Source organism: Ambystoma mexicanum, chromosome 2q (genome assembly GCF_040938575.1).
Source record: "Ambystoma mexicanum isolate Mex_15411 chromosome 2q, UKY_AmexF1_1, whole genome shotgun sequence".
Lineage (NCBI taxonomy): Eukaryota > Metazoa > Chordata > Amphibia > Caudata > Ambystomatidae > Ambystoma > Ambystoma mexicanum.
The window spans coordinates 1,010,115,075-1,010,128,415 of NC_090924.1; the positions used below are offsets into that span (position 1 = coordinate 1,010,115,075).

At 43.1% G+C, this 13,341-nt stretch overlaps 1 protein-coding gene across 1 annotated transcript in view; it reads right to left on the reverse strand.

The window, feature by feature from the left end:
• LOC138569907 (macrophage mannose receptor 1-like) overlaps positions 1 to 13,341 on the reverse strand; it is a 1,155,048-nt gene that overhangs the window by 363,954 nt on the left and 777,753 nt on the right. Inside the window, exon 19 of the mRNA XM_069648336.1 lies at positions 9,305 to 9,405. Within this exon, the coding sequence (XP_069504437.1) occupies positions 9,305 to 9,405 (101 nt within the window). The remainder of the gene's footprint in view (positions 1 to 9,304; positions 9,406 to 13,341) is intronic.

A 13,341-nucleotide genomic window follows, 5' to 3' on the forward strand; every position in this document is an offset into this window, starting at 1 on the left:
CGTGCTCTGAAACACTTGTGTACTAGCGCAATACAAATAAAACTTATATTATATAATAAGATATATTATATATATCAATATTAAAAAATGAAGTCCCACTAGGCTAGGTGGTGGCCAAAAGTTCCCTGGGAACAGAACAGGGTCCTTTGAGGGGGCCAAGTTCCCACCGACACTCAGATATATTTGGGATGTATTTCCGTAAATGGGTAAACGTCTTTGTTTTGAATGATTCTGCTGTGAGTATCATAGCTGTCAGGTAACAATGGGTAAAGAAAGGGCATTGCATACCGGGACCAAACTAGATGGTAAAAGGGTTTGATGGTCTTGCATATTGTCCCATTGCAATAGAAGAGCTTAGCTGGAAGGGTAACATCCCCCTGCACCGTTTTGCAGTCAAGGACTCCGTTCCAGTAGGTGTCTGTTGGGTAATGACCTCCTTGAGCCAGACATTGTTGAGGCAGCCACTACAGTGCGAGCACTGAAAACAGAACAGGAGAAGGTGCTTGAGGGCCTAGCTCCTGAGGCTTCCTTTGGTGTGGTTGGCGCGAGACGCGGGTCTCACCAATAAGTCCAGGCCTGAAGCCCGCTGAGCAGGCTACTCTTGCGAGAGAGGGCTGAGCACCCTCTGAGGTGATTATGGCATTAGCACCAGATTCAGTGATCTCAATGTTGTCTACTGACATAGAAAAGGAACCTAAAAAGTTCAATAAAGTTTCAGAACTGATGTAATGAGACATATCAATGAATTTATAAAAATGTTACCGATTCTTGTATACTTTGCATTTATTTGTGTAACTTTTGTAATTTGTTTTATCATGTGTATACGTGATTGTGAAATGTTGACCAAACCAAAGCACAATACAGAAAATATAATAAGGAATCTGTAACTATTAGTAAGGTTACCAACAATGATAACTAGGAGCTGAAGGATACCACTCATTCAAGACCCCTTGCTATGTCCTGTCGTTTACCAAAACCGGGGGATGAATTGGATTTATTTGAAGTCCCAGAAACTGAAATTTCCATGCTGAAATACACATAGCTAATCCTGATTACAATAAGGGAAGCACTATAATCCCTAGTAAGTGATCAATTTGCAGGAAGACCACCCCTTACTGCAGATAATGTAGACATAATCCTCCCCCCAGAAAGAAGCATATGTCATAAGTAACATTCCAGTCTTCAACATGTTTGAGGGGTTGGCATAACTGACAGATGAAAGCATTCCTCTGTGCTCAGTAATCTCCAGAAACAGTGTGTGTAGTGCAGGGGGTTGGTGAAGGGTTAATCCATATGTTAGCTAGTAGTGTAATAAATACTGATACTCCTGTGTATGTATACACTAAGGCCAACCAGGTATGTGGTGCTCAGTAAAGTAAAGATCAGCGAGCAGTGCAGAAGGAGACGTTTCCGTCCAGGCTAAGGCTCCTGAATGTGAGGCAAACCGAGAGAGCTGGCGAAGTAGAGAAGGTCACTGGGACAGGGAAAGAGATGCCGTGTGCGAGCAAGGAGGGCCGTGGAGATGTTGGGAGCAGTGCAGAATCTCCTGGGGGACGTGCCGCTCAACGGGACAGCAGTCTTCACCCTGGGCCGCGAAGGAAACCTGGCATGTGACCACCGAGCCGCGATGGATGTTGGAGAAGTGTCCGCCCACTCCAAACTGGAAGGCGGGGGGCGAAGCCATACTGCAGAAGCACAAGCAGCATCGGAGACGCTGGAAGAAACATCCAGTGAGTCTGCGCAAAGCAGCGGGGTCTCTGGGGCGTTCCGATAAAGTGCACCAATAAGTTATTGAATGGTACAAGAGTGCTAATACAGAAACTATACAAAAGCAAAGTATGTTTGAATGCAGGCAAGGCAAAGTATAGATTCAACACAAAGAAGAATGTTTGAATTCAGACAAGACAAAGTATACAATGCAAACCACAATCAAATACAGATGCATGAGATGTCAATGTGGGGGAGAAGTTTGAGCAAGTATTTATGAGCAAATATATTACCACTGATAGATATACCAAACTCCACATGGTATATGCTATTGTGCTATATTAAGAAACTGTAAACTGAATTTATCTCTTGGGTCTCACTTTTGTATGCTCGTCCCACGGCTAATGTTAAGACGAATGGTTTGTTATCTGGAACCTTTAATCTCTGGAGGGGCACTAGGGAAGGGTGTCCGCTTTCGCCCTTATTGTTTGTGTTGGCTATAGAGACACTTGCAATTGCTGTGAGGAATGATTTAGCCTTGGAAGGTGTGTCTTTCAATAGAGTGGAGCAGAAAACTTGGTTTTATGCGGATGACCTTTTATTGGTTTTGAGGAATTTGGAAGTCTATTTGCCTTCTTTGATGAATATTTTGGACCGGTTCCATGTGGTGTCGAGCTATCTAATGAACTGGTCGAAGTCTGAGGTTTTACCTATCACGAGGAGTTGTGTTAGATCAGTAGTGACTGGATTTGGTTTTCAATGGTGTGTCCACAAGATGAAATATTTGGGGATTTGGCTGACTCCGGTTGTTAATGATATGGTGGAAGCGAATCTAGGGGAGGCCTGTTGTGAATTGAAGTCATCCGCACAGAGATGGTCGGTTTTGCGTTTGTCATTGTGGGGCAAGGTGAATGCCTTGAAGATGGTTGCAGCCCCCAAAATCAACTATATTTTGAGTATGCCCCCTTTGAATATCAGTACATGTTACTGGAGAATTATTGATGTTGCTATGCAAACCTTCCTCTGGAATGGGAAACCTCCTGTGCTTAAATTGTGGAAGTTACAGCTCCCTGTTGACAGAGGGGGGTTTGGGGTCCCCAATTTTAGAGCATATCATCTTGCCTTCTCTTGTCAGTTTTTACTTCCTTTTCTAGATGCTTCTCCGGGTGCTTGGGCTTTGGCGGAAGAGGGCACCTTGGGTCCTCTAGCACCTCGAACGGTTCTTACGACTGTTAGCAAATGTGGTAGGACGCTTCCTTTGACTGGATTTTTACGGGAGGTGTGGAGAAGCGTCCATGACATGTGTGGTTCATCTGCTCAGACTTCACCATTCGGCTTCTATTTGGTTTATTAAATCCATCACAGAAGCTGGCAAGCCTATTTTTTGGTCGGAATGGTTTATTGGCGGTGTTCACTGGATTAAGGGTATTTACAGGGGTGGGAAATGGATTGATTTTGATCTGTTATGTGCTGATTTTAATATTGAGGATGTGTCCATTGCAGATTACAGGAAATTGAAAAGGTGCAATGGTGAGATTGATGTGGGTGAACTTGAGGTTTTGGAAAATATGGCAGTGGATTGTCAGTTTGTTGCGAGCAAAATGTATCGCCGGATGGTTGCAAGTTACAAAGATAATACTGGGTTGATGGATGAATGGAGTAGACAATTGGATTGTGAGATTACCATTGATATGTGGAATGAGATGTGTGAGAATGTGCGGCTTTGCTCAGTTAATTTATGTGAATGATCTAGGCAAATAAAAATTCTAAACAAACTGTTTTGGTGTCCGGAGATGCTCAAAAAGAGGAGCATGTCTGATTCAGATGTGTGTTGGTATTGTGGTTTGGATATTGGAACTCTTGAAAATATGCTCTGGGATTGCGTCAGGGTAAGGGGCTTTTGGCAGGAGGTTTGCACTATTTGCTTACGGGTCCTGGATTGTAACATTGATTTGGATTTTAAGACGATGGTTCTGGGCTGTGGTGAATTGCTTGAAGATCTTTCTGTGTCTGAGAAGACATTTTTATTCAGGGGAGCTTCAGTGTCCAAGAAAATGATCTTGAGGGGTTGGAAATCCCGGATACCGCCAACAGCGGAAGGTTGGATTGATGAGATGATTTCCCTGGCAAATATCGAGAAGGTGATGTATAGGCGATTGAAGATATTGCAGGTACATGCTAAGGTGTGAGATGTATTCTTAAATCTGTAGTAACAAGTAGACTGTATATAAATCTGTATTAGCAAGAGGACTGTATATATTAAATAGTTTTTTTTCTTTTTTTTTCTCTCTTTTCATGTATTCAAGTATTGTTTGTATTGTGGTTGGTTCTCCGCTCATACTATGTTGTATTTGCTTTGTGATCGATGTATTCTTGTTGTGGTAAAAGATAAATAAACATTTAAAAAAAAAAAGAAACTGTAAACTGCATAAGAGCCCTCGTAGGTGAATACCCCAGGCAGTTGAAGTTGTATCAAGGAACTGTGAACCGAATAAGAAGTCCTGGCAGGCGAGTGTACCAGGCAGCTGAAATTATACTATGATTCCTAGTAGGAGAGTACATCAGGTAATCTGCACAGATAAAAGGATACAACATGTTGCTGTGGTCCTTCGCCAGCATATACCTCACCTACCTTGTCACTACAGGGCATCTAGCCAATACTCATTGCGCTCCCTCTATCAGTACTGCCAAGACCTCCCACCACCCTATCACACTCTCCCACACCATGCTCCACAGTATACTACCACTGACCCACCTCTTCTACCCCCTCCCCACACCCACGCATAACACCATAACTGACCTCACTGATTTCTCTACCAATCCTTACCTTAATGCTCCGGCTTTGTGGCTTCACCACTTCGCCACAAAACCCACACCTAACCAACCCTGCACACTCCAACTCAGGAATAACAGACTTAGATCTAGACTGCCGCGTGTATCATGTGCTCAGCGTCACCTCACCTCCAGCCCAAAGCCTGTCATGCAGACGATAACCAACCACCCCGTGACTCCCATATCAAAGAACTAAAGGGAGCCCTCATCAATGCCAGATCCCTTATGGCCCACGCCCTCGATATCACTGACCTCATCACTGTCCAAAACCTTGACTTCATCGCTATTACTGAAACATGGTTACACGCAGCCTCAGGCCCTCTTCTCGCCCTCGCTATTCCCGATGGCTACTCCATCCTCAGAAATGACCGCCAGTCCAATTTATCCAAAGGGGGCGGAGTCACATTCATACATAGGGATAGTATCACCATGAGAATTATCCCCAACACCCAATTTCGCTCAGCCGAATCATTATCAGTGAAACTATCCCTCTCACCTACCAACACAGCAACACTACACCTTATATACAGACCACCAGGACCACTCGCCTCCTTCACAGACGATATTGCCTCCTTCCTGACCAACAACACTAAGCCTAACTCACAGGTGCTACTACTGGGTGACATCAACCTCGGCCTATCTGACCCTAAGGATCCTATGGCCACTGAGGTCGCTAGCATCTTCTCCAACATAGGTTTCCAGCAACGTATTCTTGAACCTACCCACAACAAGGGCAGGACGCTCGACTGGATTATAGATTTCAACTGTAATACATCGATAAGTTCTAATTCCGCCTTTGCCTGGTCTGACCACCATATCATTATCTTTCCCCTACCAGTCACCAATCCTCACCCCAAACCTACAATAGCCCCCACTATTCCCACCAGGAACAAAAAGGACATTACCAGGGACAAACTACTCCAACTCATCCTACCCATGCTGAACAACTGTGCTTCTCAGCACAATGACCCGACCATTTTTGTGGACACCTTCAACCAAACACTGCTCAAAGCCATTGACACCATAGCACCGCTCAAAGTTTGGAAAGCCAAACATCAAGCCCACCTGAATTCATGGTTTACCCCACAACTTAGAGTTCTTCGCAAAGAAAAACGTAAGGCTGAAGCACTTTGGAAAAGTCTCCCTTGCGAGGCCAACAAAGACTTCCTTCTCATCACATCCCTCAATTACAAGGATGCAATCCTACGAGCTAAAAAAGAGACTTATAACCAGCGTATATCGCAAGCTGAATCAAACACGAAGGAGCTATTTAAAATTCTCAAAGAATTGGAATCCCCGTCACCCGCCCTGGATACCTGCAGTAAAGACAGCACGTGGTGTAACAATATCCAAAATGCTCTCCTTTCCAAAATAACCCCCTACAATCCAAAATCAATGCCAAACAAAACTCCCTTCTTACATCCTCCCTAACTAAATTCCCTGCGCCCAATAAGACCACCTCCCTACCCCACACTCCATTTAGTTTTGTACCTCTCACCATCCCGGAGGTCGAAAAAATAATCAGTAATCTAAAACCGTCCAACTGCCAAGGTGATTGCTGCCCTGCACCTATCATCAAGGAATCGGCACATGACCTCGCTCCCTTCATAACCGCCTTCATCAATTCTTTGTTTCAATCCGGAATTGTTCCCAACAATCTGATGGACGCATGGGTTATCCCCCTGTTAAAAAAAAACGACACTAGACCCAGAGATACCCTCCAACTACAGACCCATCACCACGGTGATTCCTTCTAAACATTTTAGATAGAGCAGCCTACCTACAGATACAGAACTATCTGGAAACCAATAATCTCCTCAGTACAAGACAATCCGGTTTTAGACCTAAGCACGGGACAGAAACAGCCGTCTTAGGGCCTCATCACGACTTTGGCGGTAACCCTTAAATACAGCGGTTGCGCTATTACCGCCAGATTTAAGGGTCCGCCAAATCAGGACTTCGGCGGATTTCGCCCCAGCTCTTGGCTGGGGGGAAATCTGCCAAAAATGTGCACTATTACCGCCGGCGGGAAATCCGCCGGCGGTAAGAGCGTGAATTTTCCCCATTGAGCCCAATGGGGAATGGGACATTCCCGAATGGGCTCAATGAGGAATGAGGAATTACATAACCGCCGAACTTGTGATCCGGCGCTATTAGTGACGGGGAGTTCAACGGTAGGGCTAATACCGCCGGCGGTAGTACCGCCGGCGTTACCGCCAAAGTCGTGATCAGGCCCTTAGACCTTAAAACCCAAATTGAGGACCTAAAAGACAACGGCAAATTGCCACTTTTTTGGTCAATCACCAAATCCTCTGCCATCATTTGAAATCAGGTGCCCACTTTTCCGACAATGCCACTAATTGGATTAGTTCCTTCCTTGACAATAGACACATGAGAGTATTTTCCCCTACCTCATCGGCTGACCCCACCCCAGTCCCCTGTGGAGTCCTACAAGGGTCCTGTGTATCACCTACACTCTAGAATGTATTCATCTAACCTCTATTTGATGTGCTTGACTATCTGGGCGTCAGCAACACTAATTACACTGATGACACCCAGATACTCATCCCTATCACTGGTGACTACATTGCAGATTCTAAAGCACTAAACGACATCTACCAAGTCATTCAAGCCTGGATGGCCCAACATGAGCTCTGTCTTAATGATGACAAGACAGAGCTCCTCATCCTGGGCAACAACAAAGACTTAATAAGCTGAACCCTTTGTTCAGCTCTTTTAATATCGATGGCAATTCCATCAAAGTATCCAAAGATGCTAAAACCTTGGGAATCTACCTGGACTCTACACTCTCCTTAAACAAGCAAACTAACATAGTCGTCGCTGCCTTAGCGTACACATGCAAGCTGATTACAGCCTGCCGCCCTTTCCTTTCCACTCAGAACTGTATCACCCTTGCCAGGACATTGGTTATGTCCAAACTTGATTATCGCAACGCACTTTATCAAGGCACTAATCAACGTAACCTCAACAAACTCCAGATCACCCAAAACAACGCTATTAGAGCGGCCCTCAACATTCCTAGATATGCACACATTTCTGAAACCAGGAAGAGCCTACACTGGCTCTCAGTCGCCCAAAGAATATCACTGAAATCCCTGGCCCTTTCTTACAAATGCGTAAACAACCATGCCCCCATCTACCTAGCTCGCGATTCGCTCAGCATACTCCTACTCGGTCACTTAGATCCGCCCAAGCACACTGCCTCACGATCCCCAGATACAAGCTTCAGACAGCCGGAGGTGCTAGCTTCACAGTTTTGGCAGCCAAACTCAGGAACACACTGCCACTTACCATTAGAACCTTACCTTCACTTAACTTATTCAAACATAAAGCGAAGCTCTGGTTAGTTACTGCATCTGACCAACTGTCTCCGCAGGCCATCTGATCGCTGCCACTACAGTATGCCTTACCTCTATCTCCGGCCAATTTGCACTATTCTTGTATTCTACTGCCTCTGCTCGTGCAAATGACTGACTGTAACCGTAACTGTGCCATTCATTTATGTACTATCTGAAGTTATGCGTAATTGTAACTGTAACCATGCCATTCATGTATGTACTGTCTGAAGATATGTGCCCGGTTGCCCTCGGGCCTGGAGCGCTATACAAATAAAATAAATACAAATAAATACAAATACAAGAACCTTTACAGAAAAACTGTTACATAACTTTTTGATTCAACCGAACTTTTTGGCTGAACATGAACTTTATGAGTCCAGTGAAGACACAAAGGAACTGTTAGCTAAAGAGACATTTTGCCATCCTGTTCAAGAATCCAGTGGAAGGGGACCACCTTCTGGATCCGCGGGTCTTTACCTTGGAGAACATTTTTGTTGGAGTCATTCTTACACTTTTGGTTTTGAACACTTTTTCTACCATCAACTTAAAGACATTCCTGTCACCTTTTATTGTTTGTTTGTAAGTCTGAGGGTCAGGATAAGTTGTTTTGGACACAAGGGTGGCTTTTTAGTTACTGACATCCTGACACAGACAGATCCTTACTTTTAGGTTTTATGTAGGGAAGTTCCTCTTTAGAATAGGGCTAGAGAGGGGTTTTTCCAACCCATTTTTATTTAATGAAAATGTCTTACTTAAGACTACAACAACCTTGTGTCCGTCTCTCATATCTGACCCCTCACACTACCCTCAGGTCATGGCCTTGGTTCTTTGTTGATAGCTATGTTCCACACCCTAGATGCATATACACAGCATCAAGCCAGGGCCTACTGAGACAGAGAAGGAGCTTAGCATGACTAAGGAGTATACCCATTTCCCACTTGATCGTTCAGATGTTCGTGTCTTCACTGGACATCGTGTTGTAAATGATCCTCTTTAATATGTTTTTTAAAACATGGATCAATACATGTATGACCTAGCAATAACAAGCCTTGTGAGAGAAGTAGCTCTCTGAACCTTGATGTCGTGTCAGCTCTCATTCTTTTCCATCCAGACTAATAAAATAGAATCTCAAGCAGGGGTGGGTCCACCAGGTTCATCGAAGATAAAAGATAATATGAATCTGGGTTATCGTAATCTGGCATGGTTGTTGTGGACTACTAACAGATGTGCAGGTATTTTTGTGTGTTATGGAACCCACTTCCATGCGATGTATTCATTATTTATGCAAGGTTTGCTTGGCATTTTCCCTATTGGTAAATGCCCATGAAATAATGTTATGCAGCACATTAGGATATGCGTACAGCATTACACCAAAAATACATCAAACCCGAAAGTGTTATACTCACCAAAGTCTCTGTACATAACTACACAGTTTTCATCATTATTTGCAAAGTTGGGCTCTTTATCAGCCCAGGCTTGAAAGGTCACCGGCGAGCCGTCCATCCACCTTAAAAATAGTTGAGAAGATTTTAATTTATTACAACTCATGATGTTTTACAGTATGAAAATATGATTGAAATGGACCGCATTCCACATCCCAACATCGGTTAAACTACGTTTTGCAACTACAAACATTTCATCAGCTTTCTTTTTTCACTGTCAGTGTGGTGGTTGTGGGGCACACTGTAAACATGAACCTGGAAAAATGGAGAACAACGAAAGTGAAAAGGCGAAGACAACTTTCACTCAAAATAACTGAGGTAAAAATGAATAACACAAAAACATCCCAACTTTAATACTTAATGAAAATCATAAATAGATCGAAACAAAACAGAAAACGCTCTTGACTGGGATCAGTGTGGTTCAGAGCAGCTGAGGAGAGTGGAGTAAGGTTGAGATGATGCTTCAGTGTTTGGGGCTTTCCCCCATTTTTAACGTATACCTTCAAAGCTGAAAAAGGGTAATTGCTGTACGGGTGGTAGTGTATCTGGGTGTAGTATGGGTATTCACTCGGTACTTAAACATCAATAATTTATTTAAAAAACACATTTTTTAAACTAATTCATAGATTGCCATATGATACGTTTTAGAGGAAATCATTAAAAAAAATCATTTAGCTATTTTTAATTTCATCATTTAAAATATAATTCACTGTTTGCATTACCATCATTGTAAAATTAAATAGTTTCACCTTTTCATTACTACCTGTTTATTTTTAGTCTGGGATTTATTCTTGCGATAGTGTAACATACAACTGATTGTCGCACCTGTTACTTCCCTTCACGTCATTAAATGGTCTTGGGTGAAAAGACCTTTTTTTGTAAATCGATTTAGAAAGGCCCCTCCATGACCGCACGGAGCAGTCTTTCTAAATTGAAATGTCATGCTCCTGCCCACACAGTGCGCACCGCTACTGGCAGGCACTGTGACCCCAGAGGGGTCGTTGACAGAGTGACAGGTGAGTGTTTCTTTGTATGTGTGTGTGTGTGCGCGCAGGTATGTATGTTTACGTATGTGTGGGGAAGTAAGCATGTGTTCTGCCGGGAAGGGGGTGCTGGGTGCACAAATAGGGGGGGTTCGGAGCGATAAACCTCACGATTAAGGAGACAACCCACGGAAGATGGTGGGGGTGCAGAAGGGGGGCAGTATGTGCTATTTCCCCATTATAAAGCCAACACAAAAACGGCCCAAAACAATTGGTATTTTTTGTGTTCGGCCTTTAAAAGGTAGAAATATGACATAGAACCCATTATATTCCACAGCTGCCGTGTTACAATTGCAAAGTAAGGATAATCAAAGAACAGAGACAGCTATTATGAATATCATTGGGGCTTTCGATCCCACAGCTGAACGTTTGCTGGGACACACGTTAAACCATTAACTCCTTTGGTAAACAACATTCCTCTTAATCTGACTGCTAGAGACACCTTCTCTCATCTAGCTGTTCGCTTGATTCGGTCCCATATCCACTTCTATGAGTGCACTTTCTTATACATTTCTCCAGTACTCACCAATACAAATGACTCAAACTAAATTTCCATTAAAAAAATCCAGACTCCAAACTGGCCTTTATTTTTTTTTTATTATTTTTTTTATTGTAAAACTTCAACAATGATATATCATATCATGTTTTTGTTACATTTCATCCAATCAATCACTTCCCTAAACTTGTCAAAGTTAAAAAAAAGAAAAGAAGAAGTAGAAACTTTAAAGGCACTGTCAAACATAATTACATAGCTTTCAGTTGATAAGTGTGCCAGTCAGATAGGGGCTGTCTTTAGCACTTCATCAAAGAAGTTAATTAAGTTACAAGACAGCTTGATATTATGCCCTGCCACAGCGTAATTCCACCAATTTTCTGAATCACTAGATATTGGTTTGAATTCCTTAAAGTGCATTTCACGAAATGTAGTTAGCATGGGGCATTCTGCTGCCAGATGTTTTAGAGACTCAACAGCTGCTGTTTTACAAAACCTGCATTTATTGTCAACTGTGTCTTTGTTCTTTCGCATCCAGAGCATCTCGTTAGTGTTTAAGGCATTCAATCGCAACCTTATAAATTGTGCCCTATGATGACGCGAAGGACAATCCGTTAGGAATTTTGGTTGATGATGTAATTTAATCATATTACCAAATAAAGGCAGAGTTGATTTAAGGGCTGCACGACAATTATAGGTTGTAATCCAGTCCCATTTTGCGAGCTTCTTTTTGGCCAATTGTGGACGTTGGATTAGTTCTTCGTTTGATATGCCCGCTTCAACCATGATCAGATTTAATTTAGATTTCCAGACTTCGATCAAGGCATTTTCCTTCGATTCTTTGTTTGTCTTAAAAATGTTATAGGCTGTGGTGGAAGTCCCTAGATGGATCTTACTCAGGGTCGCTAACGATTTCCAAACTATTGTAATATAGATAGAACTCAGCGCCAGCTCATATCTCACTGCTGATATTGAAATGTAGTTCGGGAGGTTCAAAACACGTCGCCAGAATTTTCCTTCCAAACGACTCCAAACGTTATTATTAATGTTCAAAGCAGCTTCACCTCCGAAGGTAATTGTTGGAATTACCTTTTGGAGGTAGAACAATATGACAGGCGTTATAGAAAATTTCCCATAGTCAGTGTTGACTTTAGCCGCTTGCAGACTTAGGATCTTTGTTTTAGACAGTAGGTCGTCGGTCCAGGCGGCTTCACATATTGAATCGTTAACCAGTACGCCTAGATAGCGGATTGATTTGACAACTTGTAGTATTTTTTCCTCAATTTGCCATCTGAAAGATTTATCTTTCCTTGACATAGATCGTCTAATGCACATAATTTTTGTTTTCTCTATGTTTTCTCTATGTTCATGCATAGCTCGTGGGCAGATAGAGAAACTGGCCTTTAGTGAATTTCCACTGCTGTATGTCAGTCCTTTCCAAAATAAAACCTCTGATCCATGCGAGTGCAAGGAGACTTACCGATTCAGCCGGCACAATATTTATTTCCTCTTGTCCTCTCACGCCCAGCTTCTGCCTGTCTGCACTCCATCTTGGCATGGCACCTTTCTCTATGTCTGCTGTGTGCAGGACACCTGACACCCACCCTGGCATCCACCCTGACACTGACACACACCCACACCAAACACCCAAACCCACTTGCTTCTGTGGCTTACTGGGCTTACTGCCTCTTCCTCTGTTGCCCAGACCCCGTGGGTACGATTGCAATCTCAAAGGGCCTGAAAAATGTAATACAATCATTGGAACTGTACGAGGACAAATTAGAAACCTGTGAAATTAGAAAATGTACTAGTGGCTATAAGAGAACGTTCCAGATGTTTACATTATTTCCAAAATGTGTATGCACTTATTGATCAAATAAAATAGTTCCTGCTCTGTGAACATCAAGGGAGGTTATGGGACTAATCTGTTCCTTGCAGGTCATGTGAACTGGAAACTATCAGGGTCAAGTTCCTACCTTTTTATGCCATCTGCCACACTCCTCTACTCATGGTTTGTTCCTAGCAGTCCAGTTAACTCTTGAACAAGCTTTCATAAATAGGGCTCTGAATTCATCCTCTGCCTGGGTGTCCATCAGCCACGGCCCATATCGAATTTAGGAACCAGGACGAGGAGCGGCCCCATAATGGCAGCCCTACACAGTACAACCGGCAGGACCTGCAATACCTAACATGCACTAACCTTGTCCGTCAGGCCTAGTACGATAGTTGCTTGTTTTTTTCTTGTCCTTCTCCATGCCCCAACCCCCCACACCTCTTGTTAAATTCTGTCACTTTCTCAATTGTTGTCAGGCCTAGTAAGGTAGCCGCTTGTCTGTCTTAGTCTCATTCCCACCCCCATCGCCTCCTTTTTATTGTCAAAAGCTCTTGCACTATCATTAATGTCACTAGGCCAAGTATGATAGTTCATTTCTCATTCTTTATGTATCTAGGATTTGTAAGAATGT